The sequence below is a fragment of the Acipenser ruthenus genome, chromosome 13, assembly GCF_902713425.1.
Source record: "Acipenser ruthenus chromosome 13, fAciRut3.2 maternal haplotype, whole genome shotgun sequence".
Taxonomy (NCBI): Eukaryota; Metazoa; Chordata; class Actinopteri; order Acipenseriformes; family Acipenseridae; genus Acipenser; species Acipenser ruthenus.
This window is the reverse complement of record NC_081201.1, coordinates 10,261,677-10,285,595: the sequence shown is the minus strand read 5'-3', so window position 1 is coordinate 10,285,595 and position 23,919 is coordinate 10,261,677. Positions and strand designations below refer to the sequence as shown.

Below are 23,919 nucleotides of genomic sequence, written 5' to 3'. Positions count from 1 at the left end.
TACATAACATGGCTGCATTGTCGTTTTTTATTAAATAATTTAAATGTATTTAACGTTTTAGTGTTTATAAAATGAAGGTGAAATGTATTATTTCTAATTTAAACAAAGAAAGGCAGGCAACCATTTTCAAGTTGTCAGACAGCATCATTTGAGCTCAGCTTTGGAGTGTAATGACTGAAAGCCTTTGAGTTTCCTTTGCACGGGATTAACCATCTTGTATATATATATATTTACCCCTCTTCTCACTGTAACTCAACTGTTTAGTTGGATGGACTTGTTCTATTTCCTGTCTCTTACCCATAACCACTCTAGCTGCGATCTGCAGCAGCTTTGGGTGTTTCTCTAACAACGTAGATTGTTTGCATTCTAAGGCCAGCCCAGTGAGTAAGCAGTGTAATGTCGCGTACTTTACCTCAAGGAGAGGAGTGACAATTCTTCAGGCAATTCTTGGTAAATGAAAGTGATGAATCAAACAGATCCAGGAAGCTGTAGTCATTATGACACAGTCACTGACTATACAGCTGTTGATGCACTGGTGTTTGTTTCACTGTTGAAAACAAAACGGTAAGAGCGGAATTATTAGTTATTGTTTGCTTGTTTTGGCAAAGTTGGCAGCGGTACAGGTGATAGACTTTCTAAATGGATGGTACTAACTCTGAAAACTTAGAATAAAAAAAAACAAGCTGTGGTGAATTTCATCATATATATATATATATATTTTTTTAAACAGACAATTTTTTCAATGTCAGGAAACGTGAAGTGGTGTTGTGTGGCGTTATTATCTGCACTGTGTACAGTGAGAGATGGCGAACTAAAGTTTTTCAGGGTGCAAAAGTGCCCTCAGCTGTAGGATACGTGTCGTCCAGATTATAAGGTCAGACGTGTTAAAAAAAAAAGACGATATATATATATATATATATATATATATATATATATATATATATATATATATATATAGCGTTTATTAATATAAATGTCATTCTGGAGAATGCTACACAGGTGAAACGCTGCATGTGTTATTATTATTATTTTTTTAAACAGACACATACACAAATATATTTAACCTTTATTTCTTGACATCCTTCATCAAATCCATTTTTTCACATTATTTACTGTGAGGTTTCCCGCCGCCAGTGTAATTTTCTGCACGGACCCTCGTCTGTGTCTCTCTCTCTTTGAGAAATGCTTGAGAATCTTGTTTTCTGTGTTTTGCTGAATATTTCTCAAAATGTCCTAAAATGGGTAAATACTTGTGTCTTAATTTGTGTTTTTAGCTTTGAAATGTTTCTCCTTGTTCCAATATGAGATGCTGTTTGCCATTTTCTGTGCATGATAGCATGATTTGTCTGTGTATGTTCTTTAACTCAATGTAAAGGTAACTAACTTCTAAAACTAAATGCTTAAAAAAAATAATGTTAAATTATAATTAAATCAATAGATTCTGTTCTAATACGCAATTTGTTTGTCATAATGATCTGATTGCCGTTGAATAAGATTAAATATATTTCTACTTTGGACTTTTTTTTTTATCTTCGTGTCATTTTGTGATACAGTGTGGAGCATTAGACTTTAAAAAAACTGACCCAGTGGATAAGGAAATACATTCCTTATTTGGGTATGATACAAAGTGCACTATGGTAATAAGACCATTGTCCTTATCATAATAATTACTAGGGATGGGCGGATCGATCCAAAGTATGGATACTTCCGATCCTCACGTTTCATTTTTGAGAATCGATCCTCACATAAAAATATCGATACCAGGTGCTTTCTTTAGCCAGTGATTTCCTAATCTATTAATCTATTACCTTTTATGCTGCGAGAGGAGCTGCAGCTTTCTCCGGGAGTCGAGACGCTTCAGCCCCGCTCCGGCAGCCGAACCCGGGGCGAGCCCAGCATTCCCTCTCCCACTCTCCCCCTCTCTCAACCCGCTCTCCTTCTTGCATTTTGTTGGTTTGCTTGTCTGTCGCTTCGAACTGAACTCCCCGTTGCCGTTTAGCCAGGCTATAGTTTAAAAACTGCTGATTATAATTATCCTCGAGTGGGAATGTTACCTTTTTTATTTTTTTGTTTGTTAAAAATATAGCGTTGATTACATTGTGCTTTATGCATGGTTAATTCACGGAAAGATACATTTTTGATTCACTATATGCGTATTATAGAGAGGGGGTAATTTTATTTAGTATTTTAGTCAGATGTGTGTTGTTATGTGTCCCGCGGCGTAAAGGTAAGGAGTTATGAAAACATTTACCGGTTGAGGTCCTGGGGGTTGCCACTTTTTCTTGTAATGACGTTTGAGCATGATGACGAAATGCAGTAACCCCGCCCACAGCCTGCTTTGGCCCCGAGCCAGATTCAGATATGTTGCAGGGCTGGAGTTTCACGGCTTGGTTTCGGCTCGGTTATTTGCTAGTGTAAACACACCCGTACCGTGAGGGCGTGGAGCCCTCACGGTACGGGTGTGCTAGTGTGAACGGGGCATAATACTCCGATACCCCGACTAAGGTTAATATCCGGCTATGTAAAAAGTAATGTAAACACCTTTATCTGATATCTTTAATCGGGGTCTTAATAGCAGTAACACACCAAGATTTCTGCCCAACACTTTGATTAATCTGAGCATGTTATCAGCTTTGTCACATTTCTATCTGTTTTTTAAATGCGTTCATGTCTGACTACGTAACCGGCGCCAGGTCCTTTATAAAGAGAAACCCCACTATTTCACCGATCCCATGTAAACAAGGTTCCCTTTCAAGTCGAAAATAACCATCAAGGTATGGGACATTGCCGTCAGGCAGTAGGGATTGGCTGAGCTTTATGTCAAAGCTGCCGATAGGCCTCCGCGCAAGCTGCCGTGTAAGCCCGCCCCCTTGGGAGCTTACTATACGCAGCGCGCGGAGAGTCACTTCCTCTTTTGCCTTCAGCATCAGTAGCGGTAGGACTTAGAGCTAATTTAACTGATTGTACTCACAAAGCTTAGGCTTGAGAAGCTGGTTTATCCCCTTCTCCGAGTTTATTTCAGTTATTATTGTTATTTGTGTATTTGTATTATTTTAGGATATATTTTGTGTTTACATTATATATTCCTTTTCGCTTTGCTTCGGCATTGCGTTCTTCGTGGTCTCCCCGTCTTTCCTCTGTTCTTTTATTATTTACTGTGTGGGTTTTTATATATATATTCTATATATATTGTATTATTGTGTAATTATATATTTATTATATATTACATTGTGTGTCGGACGCGTGTTGCGTTGGCCTTGGCCACGCGCAATTGCATCCTCGGTCTAGCTTAGGCTATACCGTGTGTGTGTGCGGGTAGCTTAGGCTATACCGTGTGTGTGTGCGGGTAGTCTGCTCTGCAGTCGTCCCCCCCCCCCCCCCCCCCCCCCCGCGGCGCGTTCCCGCCACGTGGTATTGCACTACACTCCCTTTCCCTTTGCAGCGTCCACAAAAAAAAAAAAAAAAAAAAAAAAAAAGTTTTTCCCTTCACTATACAGAGGAAGACAACCACCAACGTGCAAAATCCCCAGCACCTTCAGGTAGGTATTGCACAGCACCAGACACTGTACCAGCACTTTGCGTCTCCGCTTGGCGGGTCAGCTGACGCTTAGGCGTCTGTGCTTGTGTTCCACGCTCGGTACTCGCGCTTCGGCGCTCGCGCTCCGGCGCTTTTGGTGTCAGCGCTTGTGCGCTTGGTGCAGCGCTTCGGCGCTTTGTGCAGCGCTTCTGCGCTTGGTGCTTAGTGCTTCTGCACTTGGGGCTCAGTGCTCGACGCTCGACGCTTCGGCGCTCGGTGCTCGACGCTCGGTGCTCGACGCTCGGTGCTCGACGCTCGGCGCTCGACGCTCGGTGCTCGGCGCTTGGCGCCTCGACGCACGCACCCTCGACGCTCGGTGCACGCACCCTCGACGCACCTCGGTGCTCGACGCTCGGTGCTCGACGCTCGGCGCTCGACGCTCGGTGCTCGGCGCTTGGCGCCTCGACGCACGCACCCTCGACGCTCGGTGCACGCACCCTCGACGCACCTCGGTGCTCGACGCTCGGTGCTCGACGCTCGACGCTCGGTGCTCGGCGCTTGGCGCCTCGACGCACGCACCCTCGACGCTCGGTGCACGCACCCTCGACGCACCTCGGTGCTCGACGCTCGACGCTCGGTGCTCGGCGCTTGGCGCCTCGACGCTTCGGCGCTCGACGCTCGACGCTCGGTGCTCGACGCTCGACGCTCGGTGCTCGACGCTCGACGCTTTGGCGCTCGACGCTCGGTGCTCGACGCTTCGGCGCTCGACGCCTCAACGCGCGCACCCTTGACGTCGACGCACGCACCTCGGTGCTTGACGCTTCGGTGCTCGACGCTTGGTGCCCAGCGCTTCGGCGCTCGACGACGCGCACCTCGCTCTCGTCTTTGACGTCAATATGTCTGGGTTCCACCGTTGTGTGACCTGTCAGGCCAAGTTGCCTAAGTTACTTGCCCTCGTCCCCCCCAAAAAATTTCAGGGGGGTGAAGGCTTAGCTCTTCCATCAGGGGATCGTCCCCCCCTGTAAATTGTCGTGGCAAAGGTTCTGGGCACTGCCATGGCTCTTCCTCCTGGGACAGCAGCTCTTCTGCCTCGCTCTGGAACTCAAGCTCCTCCCACTCTAGGTCCGTGTCTGTGTCCTCTTCCCGGTCATGGCAGTTGGCCTCCACATGCCCATACTCCATGCAAATAGAGCACATGGGTGCACCGGCCCGGGCCAACTGGGACTGTTCCGCCTCCCACCGCTCTCTGTGGATCTGGTCCACCACCCTGCCCATGGCATCCAAAGCCCCTTTTAGTGCTGGATAGTGCCCACGGATCCCTTTGAGCTGGGCTTCTGAGGTAAGATGGATGAAATCCACAAGCATCTCCACATGGATGGCCCCCAGGTATTTCCTTCCCTCCGTTTCTAGCCACAGGGGAGTCCTGGGGTCCAGAATCCAGGCCAAGGAGATGTCCATGTCTCTCTCTAGTGGGTTGTCTTGCCTTGCCTCGGCAGGACTCTGCGGATCACACTTCTGACACCACTTGTAACAGGGGGTCTTAGTACCTGCTACTTTAATTGTGGGTGTCCGCTGAATGATGAGAGAGAGACAGAGGGATGCAGCTGACAATGCCACTCAGGCGTCACGATTTTATTAAAGTAAACAAAATGTTATGACAGGTGGCTGCCACTAGGGTACCAGCAATGATAGCCCTAGTGCAGGAGGACATACACAGACATAGCGTAATAAAAATAAGAGCTCCAAAAAAATGCAAAACAAAACACAGTGAGAAACAGCTAAAAACAAAAGTTTGCCACACACTGGCTTAGCGCTGCTCCCACTAAAAGGGAGGTCCCGCTCCGGAACCTACTCTGACACACTAAAATAAACTGGGGTGGGATCAAAATCCCCTAAATTAATCCCTATACAACTCACTCACGCTGGCTGTCTGTCTGTCCACACAGTAGTGAGGCTGCATGCTTGCTGAAACAAAAACCAACCGAACTGGCTTTCCAGCTCCTTTTTTATACCATGTGGCTGGGCTTAATTGATCATCAATTAGTCAATTAAGCCCCAGCCACATTCTGCACATGGATTTGGCAGAGTTGGATTTAACCCCATCCCTGCCAAACTTAAATTCAAAACTTCACAACTTTATTTATAACTGCAAAAACCTGCCATATCTAGTGCACATTTATTCTATATATATTTTTAAACTATACATACACACAATACAATACAATACATTATTTACACGTGCAGGGCTTTTGCCCTGCCACACACACTTTAAATGTTAAGTAATTGCCTGTAGCTACTTAGTCTTAACTATTTTAGGCTGAATGAGAGTTACTCCCATATACTGCCCATACTGTATAAAGACATAACTGCATGTAGTGTAGCTTGTAGGACATAAGTATTTTTATTTTTCATAGATGACTCCCAAAGAGCTGCAGAGGTTACAAGAAGCCTGGGAGAGATGATTGTGAGGGACCTCCAGCCAATCTCAATTGTTGAGGATAGAGGTTTTAATGCATTTGTCAAGACCCTTGATCCGCGCTATAAGATCCCAAGCCGCAAACGCTTGATGGAGGGTACAATTGCCGACATGTATAAAGACTGTCAAGACAAAGTAAGGGCAAATTGTCAACGTGCACACAGTGTGGTTCTCACAACAGACATGTGGACTTCAAGGTCCACAGAGGCATATTTGACTGTGTCCTGTCATTTCATTGACAACTGGCAAATGCAGGAGTTTGTTTTAGAAACCTGTAGTTTCTATGGACAGCATACAGCTGACAACATTAGTTTAGAGCTAAAAAGAATATCAGATGAATGGGGCATAACTCAGAAGGTGGTAGCAGTTGTTACAGACAATGGTGCAAATATGGTTTCTGCAGTGCACAAGGCTGGGTGGAAGCACTACCCCTGTTTCGCCCACACCTTAAACTTGGTGGTAAAAAATGGAATTAAAGCTGTTCCTGAAGTTGTTCAGCTCCTGGAAAAATGCAGTAGCATTGTATCTTTTTTCCACCACAGCACGAAAGCCACAGAGAAGCTCAAACAAATACAAAAGCAACTGAAGGTGGCAGAGCATAAACTGATTCAGTCAGTAGAAACAAGGTGGAATTCTGTATTCTACATGTTGGAGAGACTCCATGAGCAGAGGGAAGCAGTTACCACAGCCCTCTGTCTACTTGGAAAGAACACCCTATGCTTAAGCAATGAAGAGCTATCCATGATCCACCTTACCATTGAGGCCCTGAGACCCTTCGAAGAGGCAACCCGGGAAGTTTCAGCCGAAAAACATGTTTCTGTCTCAAAAGTGATTCCCCTTGTGTCACTACTTCTCAGAGCAGCTGCAGCCACTGAGCGTCAAGGTAGCTCCCTTGCCACAGAACTGGCACTGCAATGTCAACGCAGATTCCGTGGGATTGAAACCTTTCACAGTCTCGCTGCCAGCACGTTCTTGGACATAAGGTTAAAAAACCTTGCATTTCGTGACAGAGACAATGCAGGAAGTCCATCAGCCCACTTCAGAGTCACCACCGCCAGGCTCTACCTCAGCACCTGTGCCAAGCTCTGCCTCTGCATCTGTGCCAAGATTTGTCTCACCAGTGACTCCTGCATCTACCCCAAGCTCTGCCCCAGCTACAGCAAAAGGAGGGATATGGGCGGATTTTGACATTCAAGTTCTGTCTGCCCAACAGCACCGCTCAACAGGTGCTGATGCACTCATTGAAATGCGCCGTTACTTAGAGGAAAAGTTAATTCCCCGGGACCAGGACCCATTACATTGGTGGCAAAAGCATGAGCAAACATTCCCATCCCTAAGCAGACTTGCAGCAAAATACCTGGGATTCATTGCTTCATCCGTACCCTCAGAAAGAATTTTTTCAAAGGCAGGAGAGTTAGTGAGCTAAAGAAGAAACAGACTGAAGGGGGAAAATGTCAACATGCTGTTGTTTCTAAACAAAAACCTATAAATGGGGAAAGAATCAAGGTAGAGGTTGACAATTACTTTATGTAGCCTACATTTCAAGTGTTGACCTCAAGTGCATCCTGCCTGGTGCTGTAAGAAGTTTATGTGTTAAAAATTAAAAGCTAAATTAAAAGATGAAGCTAAATGTATGTGTTCCTAGAAATCAGAGCAGCATTTATTCTTCTTTTCTTCTGAAGAGATTTTTATTTTATGTTGTTGATTTCACTTCAGGGTATCTGATTAGCCCAAATTTTCAGTTGAAGTGATGTGAAGAATAAAACCTGAAAAGGGTAATACTATAATTGAACATGTGTTGAACGTTATTGAACATGTGTTTTATAATTGCTGTTATTAAACAGAAAACAAAAAGAGAAGTCTCATCATTGGTAGTTTATTTAATACTAATGCAAAGGCTTTCAAATATAATTTTTGATGTCTGCATTTACCAATTTTCACTGTAGAAATCACAAAGATTTCCCCTTTTTATGTACATAAGAAGACTTTTAAAAGTATCGGTATTGGTATTGGGATACTAGCCTTGGTATTACTTGGTATCAGATCGAAAAGAAAATCAGTGGTATCGCCATAATTACACAAAATCACAAGAAATCCGAGGACACCCTGGCCGACCTAAGCCCTCCCCACTATGGGCGGCGCTTGGCCAATTGTGCGCCACCCCCTGAAAACGCCCGTCCACTGCAGGCAGTGGAATAGCCTGGACTCGAACTGCGACCTCCAGGCTATAGGGCGCATCCTGCACTCCACACGGAGTGCCTTTACCGACAAAAAATCTTTTAAGTTAAAATCTTCATAAACCTTTTGGCTTTAAACTTTGACAATTGTGAATCCCAAAAAGTTTGCAACGTTTTTTAATCCAGTTTATATCGCCCCCTCTAGGTCCTAGTTTAATTTTTCCAATCCCCACGAAATCTGTGTCCTGCGATTCATTCTTTTATAAGCTCCGTTCAGTTTCACCAATGGAGACTTTTCCACACGGGCAGTTTATCTTATAAATTACATTAGTTGCACAGCAATTAATTAAACCTTTCATTTTTATTGCGTTACCATTTGTAGGGTGATTAAAGACTTTTGTGTTCTGTGTATATTGGCATTGAACAGTTTCCACATTTATAATTACCTGTTGGTGACTGTGGCAGGGCGTGTACATAGCGTGTAGTTTGTAAATAAAGATTGATTATTTTTTAATGTAATTTTGGCAGGGATGGGGTTAAATAAATTAACTAATTAGTAAATTATAAACATTAAGATAAACTTCCAGTCTATGCACGCTCTCTCCTACTCAAGAAAATGAAATATATACTGAGCATCAAAAGAAACATATCACTATTATAACACATTTATTAAAAAATAAAATAAGGTATCTAAATGATGGACATTGACAAAATGGTTTTGGTTTCTTTTTAATCACTCAATCATTCATCCATGACCATGACACACTTGAGTGATTATGACTGAAGCATATGCACTTAATCACCTAATTAGTGAGACAGTTGATTGGACACTGGATATGGAGTGATTTCATGCTGTTGAATTGCAAGCTTGATTAAAAGCAATAAAGAAAATCAGAGAAAAAAAAAACAATATGCCACGTCTGTTAAGTGATGAGTTTCTTTTGATGCTCAAATATAAGTGATACGATTTTGTTTGCACAAGTGATACATTTCTTTTGATGCTCAGTATAAATACTTACTTTATTCTTCTGAATGTAATCTTGTTTCTAGCAGTAGTAATTAGCATAGAAATATATAGATTACACAGTAAGGCGGTCTACCACAATGTGGCACTGACATTAAAACCAAATAATACAATCAGTTTTGAATTATAGCACTTGAATGGTAACACTCAAATGGTTTTCAAATGCTTTGTCATGTGAATCTTTTTCAGTTCAGAAAAGCCTTGATCTCTGTGTATTTTCTTAGTCACCTCTAACAATTCCCAGTTACGACATCCACGTTCTTGTACAACCCGAAAACACTGCCAGCAACACAAAGATTGTTAGCCTAGTTGTTTAAGTCGATCACCACAGCTCTTTGCAGTGCTTTTCAATACATATTTCAGTACTACTAAAAGCCTGTGTGCATCACCATCCATATTCCAAACAACCGTCAGGACTAAAACCATCGTTGAAGTTTGAATACCGGCACATCTGTGGTTCATTTTGCCATTGCTACTCAATGTCAGCAACCACCGTTCTATTTCTACTAGTCCTATGTATGAAAAATACTTTTTAAACAGTTAGTGACATATTGTGTAAGGAGAAGGTTTTCTATGTCATTATTGAGAGGGGCTATATGATAAATTGTTTTAATTAACTTATAAATTGTTTACCATTCCCCTCTTAGAAACTGTTCACATTCTACCTAAATGAATTACAGCAAACTCTTGTACAGCATCTTAAAATAAAACACACCGGTCACTTATCGCCTATAGCTTATCTCCACAGACCAGTGTAATCCACAGCCCCTCAAGCATTTTAACCTTATTTTTACCATTTACTGCAACGATTCGCCATTGGTTGTCACACGACCCATTTCTTATCTTCCAACAGACGTACCAGCGACGCCCTCAGCACATGACCAGCGATGCTGCTAGCCAGTGCTGAGGGCCCCTCATTTCTTATCTTCGAGCAATGCCCTTAACTCCTGCGGGGCACAGTTTAGTGTACAACAGAGTTGCCTCAGACACAGACAAGCACAGACACATTTAAGGGTTTGTAGTATTTTATTTTAAAAATGTTTTTTTCTTTAAGCAAATACGTTTTAACAAAGTTGGAAATTGTCTAAAATACGACTGCCGATAGTCAAGGTTTGTATTCTTTTTTTTTTTTTTATTGTGCTTTTTAATGTTTTAAACTCAAGACACTTTGTAGGGACATTCCAGAAGCGCTGTGCGTTTCCTTCACACATTCTTGGGTCTCAAGCTGTGTAAAATAAGGCTTTTTAAAATGTTAACTTAACAATGTATATAGGGTCTCACATTTTATTTATTTATTTATTTATGTATGTGTTGGTTAAGAAGTGTTTTAAAGTGTTTAACATGTTTTTAGTCTTTTCTCTGCAGGTTTTAACAATTCACATTTCTCCGCTTTTAAACTGTTTTTCATTAAGTACACGCATTGTAACCTTGTTTTTAACATTTTACTGCTCATTTTATTTTCAAAAAGTATTTTATTTTTCAACTCTTTATACATTTTAACAAACTGTTTTAACATTTCCAAGCTTATTTTATTTTTTAACAATATCTAAATGTATCAGTAAAAGCTGCATCTATCATGTGGGATATATGGTCATTGGATCTTAATGCTTTAACACTTTCAAGCTTATTTTATTTATTTATTTTTCAACACTTTGTACCTTTTTGTTTTTCCCCATGTCACTGATCCATTTATTTTTCTGAAATAACACATATAACACAAATTAAAAATAAAACCCCAAACCTTTGTTTAATTCCCCATTTTAATGTGATAAACTACAATCATGGAACATGGTTTCCATAAGTGCCTTAAAAACTACATACATGTGACAGGATGAGAGGGTGGGACTTCTGGAATTGCTTAAAGACTACAAACGCATGACTGGAACTGGGATGTGGGACTTCTGGTCAATCCTGATTGGCTAAGGGCACCTGTCAAATGCTGCATTCTCTTTGTTTAAAAATTAACATGGTGATATGTGGTATAGCATATAACTACTGGGGATGCTGTGATTCGTGTTCTTGTAACTCGACTTAATAGAAATGCAGCTGTAAAAAAATGTATCATAGCCCAACTCCCAGCAGCAGCTCTGAGCTCTATTTTTTAACTGACCGAAAATAGTGCTTCTACCTGGGGAATCTGCTCACTGATCTGTCCTTTGGACTTACGGCTTCCAAAAACGGAGATAACCTCGATGACTAGATTGTAGTGCGGAGGATAGATCATGGTCTTCTTAAGGGTAAAAACAGTCCCTAAGGACTGAAAACCTTTTAAATTCACATGTATTATTATTATTATTATTATTTTACAATAAAGGTGACATAATTTATAGTTAAATATGATTAAAACTTATTTAGCTGTGTATTTGTTTGACACGAGCGAACTGTGCTGTGTAGGCTTACTGTTCTCAGTTTTTTTTTTTATAAGAACCAGATGTCATCATTTGTCTGTGATGCGATTTTACTTAAGACACCTTTGGAATAAGTGCGATACGCTTTCGGTTCGCCAGTATGAAACCAATTGGTTCATCGAATTTAATGAAGTGTGGCTCTAAAGCATACTTAATTTCAATTGAGTTTGGCACGCCTCTGGAGCAACCGTCTGAAACTGGCCTAAGTATCTGTGGCAAAGTGGTGAATAGTTACAGATGTGTGCAGTGCAGAACGGATACAAAATACACAGACAATGATTAACAGGTGCAAGGGTGTTTATTGTTTTCCAATGTCCAGAGCCTTAGAGCAGACACCTGTAAATAATAAATGTTGTAAGTAATACAGCGGCGTGTATCACTCCGTTTGTAATCCTCAGGTTTGACCCGAAACCAGTAACAAAAAGTCCTGTCCTTTCCTCACCCACACGTAACACAGAACACAAAGACACAGTGTTATTTTAGTGCGTGAAACTAGTGCTCGTGATGAAAAGACGTTTGTGAAACGGAATTGCTGGTGTCCGGGTTTGTTGCTGGCCTGCAGCTGCAGCTCCGGATAGTGTTTAGTAGACTTTAGAAACAAAAACAAACAGTTATTACTAAGACAAACAAACAAACACAACACTCACTTTTTCACTTAAACAGCGGTCTCCTTCTAGGTTGTTCTAACCATTTACCAAGGAACAGATCACGTACGTTATGTCCCCTATTTATATCCTCGCTCATGACCCCTAAGTTAACAAGCGCATCCGCTCCTCCAATCCTCGGATGCCACACCGTTTACCGTCGGGGTCATTCAGTTTGGATACCGTAGCTCCATCCCTTTCCTAAATGACCGACTTCCACCTACCCTACGGAATAAATTGTCGTGCCATTTAATTAAGGGTACTCTGTTCCCGTTACACAGTGCCCTCACAGGTCGAGAGGGAGATCTAACACCAATAATCATTAGATCTCTGCCACAGTATCTTACTTTCTTTTCAAAATCATTTAAGTAAATAACATTTCAGTTAGAAAAAGGACACACCTCCAGCAATAGCAAACCAGTATCTCTGCTGACGGCAGGAAGTTGCGTAGCTAACCTAATGCAGACTTAGTTGCATTTTTCCTCCAATATAGGTCTCTGCAAATCATTACAGCAAAGCCGTTATTACAAGGAAGAAAAATGAATCTGGAATCATTTGCGTGAAAGTCACATTTTTAAGCAGGTCAGTTTTAACTGTTATATAAGCACTGGAAGAGTGTGTCGCTCCATTTCCTGTCTTCAAACAGCTGTTCTGTCCCTGACCTAAACTCTGCTTGCTGCCCCCCTCCCTATTCCGAGCATTGCTTTAACAAGCCCCTGCCTTAAATGCTGTAGAGGAAAATACAACTGTATCTAAGAGAAGAACAGTATTTTTGGCTTTCCTCCAACGTGGACAGATAGTATTCAGACTTTGTTTTCTTGATGGTTTGGGTATATTTGTTTCTGATGAAGCAATAGTTTAGTTAATCATTAGTTTAGTTAATAATTTTGGCATAATCATAGGTTTGCCTTGTCACTTGTGCATAATCTCTTATCTTTACATTTCAATTTCAAGGGCACTGTAACTGAACCATGGCAACTGCAGATCCCCAGCTTTCTGAGTTGATTGAAGAAGAGTTTCTAAAGTGTAAGATCTGCTTTGAGCTGTACAAGTCTCCCCGGATCCTGCCCTGCCTGCACTCCTACTGTGAGCAGTGTCTGGAGAAGCTGTTGGAGAAAGGGAAAGGCACTATCTACTGCCCTGAGTGCCGAACAGAGACACGCATTCAGAGCAGCGTCAGAAACATCAAAACCAACTTCTTTATAAACGGCCTTCTGGACCTGTTTGAGTCCAAGAGGAACAAGGAGGCGGTCTGCTCTGTGTGTGTGTCCTTAAAGCAGAGCCCTGAGGCTGCCTCTTCCCGCTGCCTCGACTGTGCTGACTTCCTGTGCCGTTCCTGCGCCGAGGGCCACCGCTGCTCCAAGCTCACCCTCTCCCACACAGTGGTGAGCCTGCAGGACTACACTGCGGGGAGGTATGATGAAGAGGCCCGGCTCAGGCAGGAGCAGCACTGCCGCAGCCACCAGGACACACTGAGGTTTTACTGCAACACCTGCTCCACACCCATCTGTAGGGACTGTCGCATGCTGGAGCACTTTTCACACCACATCCTGGTCATGGCTGATGCTGTCAAAGCCAGGAAGCCACAGGTAGAGGGTCTGATCAGCAGCTTGGACAACAACATAAAAAGCATTGGCCAGCAAGAAGAGGCTGTGGACTCCATGATAGGACAGCTAAAGGAATCCCAAAGCACTATCCAGGACTGTGTCTCAAAGTATGTCTCTGTGCTTGTAGAACAGCTCTATGCTCAAAGGGATTCTATTTGTAAAGAACTATCAGATTTTGTTCAACAGCAGGAGAAGAGCTACCTGAGCATTAAAGAGGCTCTCCACAACCACATGGACTCTGCTCAGAGCACCAAGGACTTCTCCAGGAAGGTCATGGAAATGGGGAAAGATTATGAAATTCTCCAGCTGGAAGGCATGATTCAGAGTCATATTAAAAGACTTCAGGATCTCAACATCCCAGCAGCTGAAGGGAAAATGCCACATCTGGTTATAAAGGAAGGCCTAAACAAGGAGAGCGTTGGAAAACAAATGTTTCAATTGAGATTTGAACCCCATTGCAATAGTTCAGGAAATCCTCCAACAGTGGTTGTAGCCGACATCAAACCAGAACCTCAGATAACTGTTCAGACACATGCCACCTTTGTTTGTTCATTTGACACAAAAGATAATGAAGATGAATACGCTACAAACATAACAGGCATTGCCAACTTTGAAAACGGGGATATTGTCATTGCTGATGAGAGTAACTCAGTTGTAAAGGAATTTAGGCAAAATGGGAAGACATTATGTGACACTTATGTGTCAGAGGAATGCTGCCCTTGCAGTGTCACTGTCTGTGGGGATACAGTTTATTTTTCTTCAAAAACAAAGATTTATAAGATCACAGAAGACGGCGATATAATTCAAATAAATAATTTGCGTGGGTCACAGACCAGTTATCCCATTGCCTCATACAAGGGCAAGTACATAGCTGTGAGTGAAGGGACGTTATGCACCTTGTCTCTATACGATCCCAAAGGCTTGCTCGTGGGCAGAGTTAGACCTAAAGATTATGGCACTGGGAAATTCATGTTTCTGGCAGTCAACAGCAGAGAAGAGTTTATCGTTACAGACACTGCTAAGAAATGTATAGTGGTTTTCACAAAGACGGGAGAGATCATCAATGTGTGTACGTCTGCAGGCTCAGATCAGTTTGTCCCTTTCAGTGTCTGTGTTGACCACAGGGACAATATATACGCTGTAGAAAGTGGGAGGATCATTCAGCTTTCACCCAAAGGAGAGTATTTGAAAGAGGTGGTAAATTTCAGATGTCAGTCATTCAGACCGAAATTAATAACTTGTAGTGCCTTTGGACAGCTTATATTGACTAATAAGGAGGGATTCATCAACATTTATAAACTAAGTTAATGTGGTAACTTTGGCTACCACATTGTCATTTAGTTGTAAACATGTAAACTAAACGACACCGTTTTACAAGAAAAAAAGCACTTTTATAAAAGAATACATTTCAAATGAGCATTAAACATTATTTCACATTTACTATAGTAGTACATGATTGTGGCAAGATGAGTTACGTGTGACGTCAGACCAGGGAGGAGACAGACACGGTACTGGGCTATGGAAGCGCTGATGCGTGAGTTTTAATAAAACAAAGATTTAAACAAACACAAAACACTGGTACAAACAAAACAGCACAGTGGCCAAGACAAACAGACAAACAGACACAGAACAGATCAAGTATGGTGCTGGTCTAAAACAAACAGACAAACAGACACAGAACAGATCAAGTATGGTGCTGGTCTAAAACAAACAGACACAGAACAGATCAAGTATGGTGCTGGTCTAAAACAAACAGACAAACAGACACAGAACAGATCAAGTATGGTGCTGGTCTAAAACAAACAGACAAACAGACACAGAACAGATCAAGTATGGTGCTGGTCTAAAACAAACAGACAAACAGACACAGAACAGATCAAGTATGGTGCTGGTCTAAAACAAACAGACAAACAGACACAGAACAGATCAAGTATGGTGCTGATCTAAAACTAGAAGGAGTAGCATTTGTTGTATTTCTGGGGCTGTATTCACAAAGCTGACTTAAGTCTAAGACCCCAAAATGGGCTTAAGTCGCTTTTGCTGACTTTGTTATGACCGAGTCTTAAGTCCATTTCATGAAATGATTTTCTGGGGGGGGGGGTCTTAACTTAGACCAGCGTTTCTGTCCTCGCGCAACGTCTTCACTATCTTCCACTCGAGAGAAAGCCGTTGCCTGAGGGACAGATTGATCATTTTCATAATTTTGCTTCTTCACTGGGACTTAAGAAAATTCATTATGTCATGTAAATATATAAATGTAAAATGTATATATTTTATTATAAAATGTCATAATTTTCTATTAAAAAGATATCATTATAATTATATTTAAAAGTATGAATTTACAGTGGTTAGGTTATATACACAGATATATCATCACATGTAATTACAGTGAAAAAAAAACAATGAATTTTATGTAATTTTTATGTGTATTGTATTCAATGGAATATGTGTTAATAAGGTATATTTAAAAAAAAGATCTGTCTGTCTATCTTTCTATTTGCTTTTAGATGTGTATCCCTTTAGCAAAGACATTCTTGATAATGAGTGGATGCAATTTGTAGAAACAGGATTTAGTTTCTGGTAATGGAGTAGCCAGGCAGAGGGGAAACAGGTGAAGAAACAGCAGTAGAACAAACAAAAAAGGGTACACAGGTTGTAGATTTGTTGTTTTTTGTTTTATAGCTGTGGAAAGTTCGAAATACATTTTTGCTAATCTAGTACTTAGAAAATGCTAATGAAGTCTTTATTAAACGTAGATTTACAGCCTTAATTATAGTTATAATGATAATGGTATGATCTACATTGCAATAACATATTCAACACTGTAATAAAAATAAAAAATAAAACACCTGCAACAAAGCTGGAATTGCATTGCTTCAAATCACCTGCAACAAAGCTGGAATTGCATTGCTTCAAATCACCTGCAACAAAGCTGGAATTGCATTGCTTCAAATCACCTGCAACAAAGCTGGAATTGCATTGCTTCAAATCACCTGCAACAAAGCTGGAATTGCATTGCTTCAAATCACCTGCAACAAAGCTGGAATTGCATTGCTTCAAATCACCTGCAACAAAGCTGGAATTGCATTGCTTCAAATCACCTGCAACAAAGCTGGAATTGCATTGCTTCAAATCACCTGCAACAAAGCTGGAATTGCATTGCTTCAAATCACCTGCAACAAAGCTGGAATTGCATTGCTTCAAATCACCTGCAACAAAGCTGGAATTGCATTGCTTCAAATCACCTGCAACAAAGCTGGAATTGCATTGCTTCAAATCACCTGCAACAAAGCTGGAATTGCATTGCTTCAAATCACCTGCAACAAAGCTGGAATTGCATTGCTTCAAATCACCTGCAACAAAGCTGGAATTGCATTGCTTCAAATCACCTGCAACAAAGCTGGAATTGCATTGCTTCGGTTAGCTGATGGAGATAGATCGGTATGTAAAAGATTTGTTAGGGTTTCAATTGACCGTCTATTAAAACGGCACTAAAAACTTGCAATTGGGTTCCCCTGTCTACAAAAACACACTTAGGGCAATTCTCATCTGAATGATCATCAAATAAATCATATACTATCACCTGTCAAGCCAACTGGAACTTGCATGCCTGTGCTGGCAAGCATGTGAAAACGAACTGAACTAGAGCTGGTCTGCGGGGTTGTGTTATAATGAACCTGAAGGCCATTGAGTCAGTTTGTGAAATTACAAAAATATACCAGAGAACCGTGACACAGACTTGTCAGCTGCTTAAAGGGTACATAAGGACCTTTTTATATTTTGTTGTGTTACATGTTCCCATGTGTTGCTACAACTGTTTACGTAAGGTGTGTGTATTGTTTTAAATTTTTTTTTTTTTTTTTTTTTACATTTTGACTACTTTTTTTGAACTTTTAAATTGCATTCCCTGCCTAAGGTGGCTTCCCTTGTACCTGCATGGACCTCTCAGAACTACATTTCCCATCATCCTCCTGCACACTGGTAAATCCATCTCAATTACATATGTGAGCAGGTGGATGATGGGAAATGTAGTATTGAGAGGTCCATGGTTCTTATGTACCCTTTAATGTTTGTTTATAGTTTATGGATTTTCTAAATGTTTCTTATTAGTAACGAAATGGAGCCGTTTACATGTTTAAAGGTGGTAGGGTTAGTGGTAACCATGGAAATTATCATGTCAACACTCCAATTTGTGAAATCCAACCAAATTCAAAGTGTGTACTATAGTCATCCCAATAATTCAAGCTTTATTTGTTTGTATTAATAAAATACAGTTTGATATTCATTAGACTTTCTTTGAGCCTCTTTCAAGAAAACAGTCTATAACAGATTTTTTAATCCATATTTTATTCATTGAAAAATCACTCTTCAGAATTTTCTGACTAGAGCCCAACATTTTGTAATGTTTTTTGCATTAGCTTATGTTAAGATTTCTAGCAGTATATAAAACATACTTTTCATCCACGCTTGTGTATGACTTTTGAAATGCTAGCTTTCCTTGTTTTGTGTTTTAGCTTCTTGTATAGTAAGCTCTTGTGTTTAGGGTTTTTACTGAATCTACATTTCCAATGGGTAAAGGGTCTAAATAGCATAACTATCCCTGTGGCTTTAATAGTGAATGTACATGACAAGAAGGATACATTAGATAAGCTAACGCTGAAAAATATTTCTGGGGAGTGCACAAAATACTGCAACACAGCACTCACTTTTTAGAGTAACATATTCATTTGAGCTGCTTCATATTTCTTGTAATGTGTAGGACTTGTAACCCTGGGCTTCACTGATAATGACAGCTATTCTCCTGGTTCCCATTCTGCATAAAGAGATAAATAAACATTATATAAATATGTCCATGATGATGTAATATACTTAGAATTTGAATAAACAAAACAAAAACAAAACTATTGACTCAGTTTTCACTTTATTGCAAAGCTATTGTGATCGCATTTAGATGGGATGTTATGTGAGTAAGTGTGGAGTAGACATGCACGTTTTTAATAATATTTATAGTCAAGTTCTGCGATGGCCAAGGTTTTTAGTGTGAGAATGTAATGCCAATTTGTATTGGACCGGCCAAGAATTATTGGCTTGCATTCAGGCCAAAACAGCCATCAAACCTGCAATAAAAAGACTATTGAGCTGTCATATCAGTTCAAAACATTTCCTTGACTCCAATACACACTGCAGTACTCAGTGATTCACGGATTTCACTGCAGAAGGTAGAGGAGTATCAGTTCTTCTGAAACGAAAGCTATTGTTTGCATATTGCAGCTGTGGTAGGTTTCAATATTAGTCAGGCTGCAGGCTCACTGACAATACAGCTGCTTCTTGTATAATCTGCCTTTCGTTGGCAATTGTTGCTGTTTCACTGAAGAAAACAACACAGTAAGAGCCAAGTTCTTTTTTATTTTTTCAATTTTTTTAAGTCATTTGATTTGTATCCCAAGCTTTACATGTCCTTTACCACACCTCTGTGCTTTACCATACCTCTCTGTGCTTTACAATGCTCCCCTATGCTTTACCATACCTCTCTGTGCTTTACAATGCTTCTCTATTCTTTACCATACCTCTCTGTGCTTTACAATGAAGTTCATGTTCGAATTTAGTGATTCTGATAGTCACAATGCTGAGTAACCAAAAGGCAAAGCATGTATTATAACTTACACAGTTTTAAAAAAATCGACTTCATTTAATAGCAGCTGTGGCATGCTGGCACAACTTTAGCACAGCACATTAAGGAATTCCTTTGTGCTATGAGGGAATCTTAATAGAAACATTTAGCCACCTTTAGAGATTAAAATAAATAAATAAATAAATAAAACAGATGACCAGTAGAATGCGTCAGTTACAGTTACATCAATATTACAGACATGTCCTTTTTATAAAAACAAAAAAACAAAACAACAACTCACCTTTGTTGTCACCTGAGCACAAAACAACACATTCTTTTAAGATTCTTTTAACAGTGCAAATGGTGCTACCCACTGCTACAATCTGCTGGATGTTGCAGTTAACAGGAAAGTTCATATGATATGCTCACATAAAATAAGATCAATGTAATTCTTGATGACAAAGTGAAAGGATGTAATAAAATATGAAGAGATTGGGGGCTCAGGAGTAAATACTAAACAGAGTTATTCAGGTATAATCAGAAAGGCAAGACTAACTGGACAATCACATTTAATACCAAATTGGAGATGATTTTCTCAGGAAACTAACAATTAAATTCACAACAAGGTATGAATAAAACATTTGTGTCAACTTGAAAATAGCCAATAACTATCCAATAAACCCAATCCTAAAGAGTATTTCATTTGAATAGATTTTTACATTTCCCCTCCAGTTCTATGGTGTTTGCAAGCATTCTGAATAGTTTTGGGTTCTGTCGCTGCAAAATTGAGTTGTTATCATTTGAGATTGTCTCATTTGAGAAACTGCCGGAACTGAATAGACTTATTTCATTAAAATCTTGTGGCAATGTGACCTTTTATGGAATGGACACTTGATTCTCTGGACAAGCTCAAAGCCAAAAGGAAAGGCAGATTTAGTCAAAAACAAATAAAGCAGATGTAATTACTTATTAAATAAGTCATTATAACACTTTGCTTTTGTTTTCCATTCTGTTCTTAGGACACTGTAACGAACCATGGCAACTGCAGATCCCCAGCTTTCTGAGTTGATTGAAGAAGAGTTTCTAAAGTGTAAGATCTGCTTTGAGCTGTACAAGTCTCCCCGGATCCTACCCTGCCTGCACTCCTACTGTGAGCAGTGTCTGGAGAAGCTGTTGGAGAAAGGGAAAGGCACTATCTACTGCCCTGAGTGCCGAACAGAGACTCGCGTTCAGGGCAGCGTCAGAAACATCAAAACCAGCTTCTTTATAAATAGCCTTCTGGACCTGTTTCAACAAGGAGGCGATCTGCACTGTGTGCCAGTCCTGTTCAGACACACTCATCCAGCTGCCCACTTTAGTTCGCTCATTTGACACAGAAGATATGGAAGATGAATTTGACCAAAACATAACAGGCATTGCCAACTTTGAAAACAGGGATATTGTCATTGCTGATGAAAGTAACTCAGTCGTAAAGAAATTGAGTCAAAATGGGAAGACATTAGGTGACACTTCTGCATCAGAGGAATGGTGCCCTTGCAGTGTCACTGTCTGTGGTTTTCAATGTGTGTGCGTCTGCAGGTTCTGGTACGTTTGTCCCATTCAGTGTTTGTGTTGATCACAGAGACAATATCTATGCAGTACAAAGTGGGAGGATCATTCAGCTTTCTCCCAATTGAGAGTTCCAGAGAGTTTTTCTGGACTTTAAAGATGATTCATTCAGGCCAAAGCTTATAATTGCAGATGTCTTTGGACACATCATTGTGACTGATAAGGAGGGGTTTATAAAATTAAAAACATTTCCATCAAGATGATTGAATAGACAAAGCAAATCAGAATCCCTTTAAAGACGTCAATAACCAACACAATTGGTAGAAGAACTTATAACCTCAATAAGGAAAAAAAAACAACAGCCTGTATAAAGCTGTATTTAAATGCTTGCAATGAAAAAAATCAAATACTGCACAACAAACACAATTACATAAAACTGACAGCATTGTGAAACACACAATGGGCTAAATCTACCAAGAAGGGGCTCCAGTTTTTAACTCTACAACGTGCTTCATGTGAATTTAGTTCAGTAACCTGTATGCTGGTGTACCAAATTACTTCAGCAATCATTGCCTCTGCTTTTATATTTCTGGAATTCAGGTAACAAAGCCTAGTGGTTTGTACTATCACAAATTCTTACCCTTAACATTCCATTAGCGCACACACAGCACACAGCCATAAGAACATTTAAAAAGTTGCAGACCGATCTCAAAACTGTCAAGTTGGGTCTTAAAAAATCCCAGAGATTCAGCATCAACAACATAACTAATAGATTATTCAATTTACTTTCTATGTATGGCATATTTATATTCATGTGGTAATAGATTAATATTTATCCCCTTTACACATGGTCAGGATAATTAACCTCATAGCACTTCAGCGACCTCTTGTGGTCATGTGCCCTATGAGTCCAGGCTATGCCTCTCTTAGCAACTTATACCGAATCTGTCCTTTTCTCACTACTTATTCCAGCCAACTCCTGGTCCAAGCTCTTTCTGATTGGACTACTGTAACTCTCTACTCGCTGGTCTCCCTGCTTTGGCTAACCGTCTCCTTGAGCTCATTCAAAATTCTGCTGCTCTTTTTCAATTGATCTATTAAATCATTTTGGCCATTTTGTTTTAGATTTAGATTTGTCTACTTTTGGGATGTAATTGTTTTGCGCCTCTAGTACTACATTTTTAAAAAACAGCCATCCTTTTTCTGTCGATGTTTTCTCTATTTTACTCCAATCTACTTCTGTTAGTCTCTTTTTCATATCTTCATAGTTTTCTTTTCTAAAATTGTAAACCTTAGCTTTAGTCATTACTTTTTGGGTTTTAAAAATCACTTCAAATGAGACCATGTTGTGGTCTGAGTTTACCAATGGTTCTCTGACCTCTGTTTTAGTTATTCTGTCTTCGTTATTTGAAAAGACTAAATCAAGGCATGCCTCCTAGACTTCTAGCATTTAGATAAATACATCTTACCTGAGTTGTTCTTGTTTTGATGTGGTCACCCTTCTGTTTTTTTGTTTTCTCCCCCCTTCCTTTCTATTATTATTATTATTATTTATTTCTTAGCAGGCTCCCTTATCCAGGGCGACTTACAGTCGTAAACAAATACATTTCAAGAATCACAGTGCAAGTAATAATACAATTAAGAGCAAGATAAATACAATGATGAATACAATGACTTTGGTTCAAGCAAGTACAAGTGTGACAAAATACAATTCAATAATACAGCAGATAACAGTGTCAGTGATAGTTACATCAGGATATAATTAAATACAAAATACTACAGATTAAACACTTGGCAGATTATAGTACTCTGAAGTACAGGATTAAATGCAGTAAAATAGGGGGCAGATAAGAGCAAGTTTAAATGCTTCTGAACCTTCAAGGTTCCTTTCTCAGTGTAGATTGGTTCCCTTTTTGTTTAAGTGCAGTCCGTCCCGCCTATATAGATAGCCCTTGTTGTAGAATGTGGTCCATATGTTCAAGAAAGATGAAACCTTCCTGTGTGCACCACGATTTCAGCCATGCATTTTGATTATGTATTTCCAGCTGTCTGTATACTCCTTTGCAAGGTGCCAGCGGTATCCCAGAAAATACCAGTTTTGGTCTTGTCTTTTCATTTCCTTCCTAACTCTCTGAATTTGTTTTGCAGGGATCTTGGCCTGTTTCTTCCAATGTTGTTTGTACCGATGTGGACGACTACTACCGGGTCGTCTCCTGTTTGTTCTAGGAGCCTGTTCATGTTCTCCCCACTTCTGCCTACCTGAACCCAGCTGTTTTGACCCTCTTCCATCTCCCTGGTGGCTTTCAGTCTGCTAGAGGTGCAGACTTCCATGAATTGTGGGTGTGCCAGCTCCTCAAGCTCCTGTTGCTGTCTCATTTCCTGCAGATCTCAGATTGTATTATAATTTATAATTTATTTTAAAAAACTATTTTCAAACAATGTATGACACAGTAATAACATACTTTATATAACTGAAATTAAATCGTATCATAAAATGAGCAGTTTGTGTAATTACGTCAAATCCCTTATCAATGTTTACCATAGTAAAAGCATAGCAAAGTGTAAACCATGGTAAAAAGGAGAGAGAGAGAATGAATAATAGATGGGCTTCAGTGAGTTACAGTGAAATCATTTCATCTAGGGTTTCTGTGACGTCATAAATTACGAGACCGAAGGTCGAGTAGTTTATAAACTGTCACAGAAACCCGAGATGGAATTGTTTTCCTGTAACTCACTGAAGAGGCCCATCAATTATTTTTTATAATACATGGATACTCTTCTGGTGCTAATTAAAGAAGACGAGGTTCAGCAGTACAGTTGGGTTTTTTAAAAATAGTATTTCAGTGCACTACAGACGTTCTATGTCATTATCCGTTTCTCCAGTTTCTCTGATACGAATGTGCTGTG

The 23,919-nt window shown here is 40.3% G+C and overlaps 1 protein-coding gene across 3 annotated transcripts; it reads left to right on the top strand.

Moving 5' to 3' along the window:
• Positions 1-298: 298 nt before the first annotated feature.
• On the top strand, positions 299-18,735 carry LOC117417985 (E3 ubiquitin-protein ligase TRIM56). 3 transcript variants are annotated; one of them, XM_034030453.3, is made up of 2 exons: positions 299-564; positions 13,201-18,735. In XM_034030453.3, the coding sequence occupies exon 2, from the start codon at positions 13,218-13,220 to the stop codon at positions 15,159-15,161; it is 1,944 nt and encodes a 647-aa protein (XP_033886344.1). In that variant the 5' UTR covers positions 299-564; positions 13,201-13,217; the 3' UTR covers positions 15,162-18,735. The 3 variants fall into 3 exon arrangements, with proteins under 3 accessions (XP_033886344.1, XP_033886345.1, XP_058891626.1); XM_034030454.3 differs by lacking the exon at positions 299-564 and adding an exon at positions 10,004-10,304; XM_059035643.1 differs by lacking the exon at positions 299-564 and adding an exon at positions 11,039-12,828.
• Positions 18,736-23,919: the final 5,184 nt, after the last annotated feature.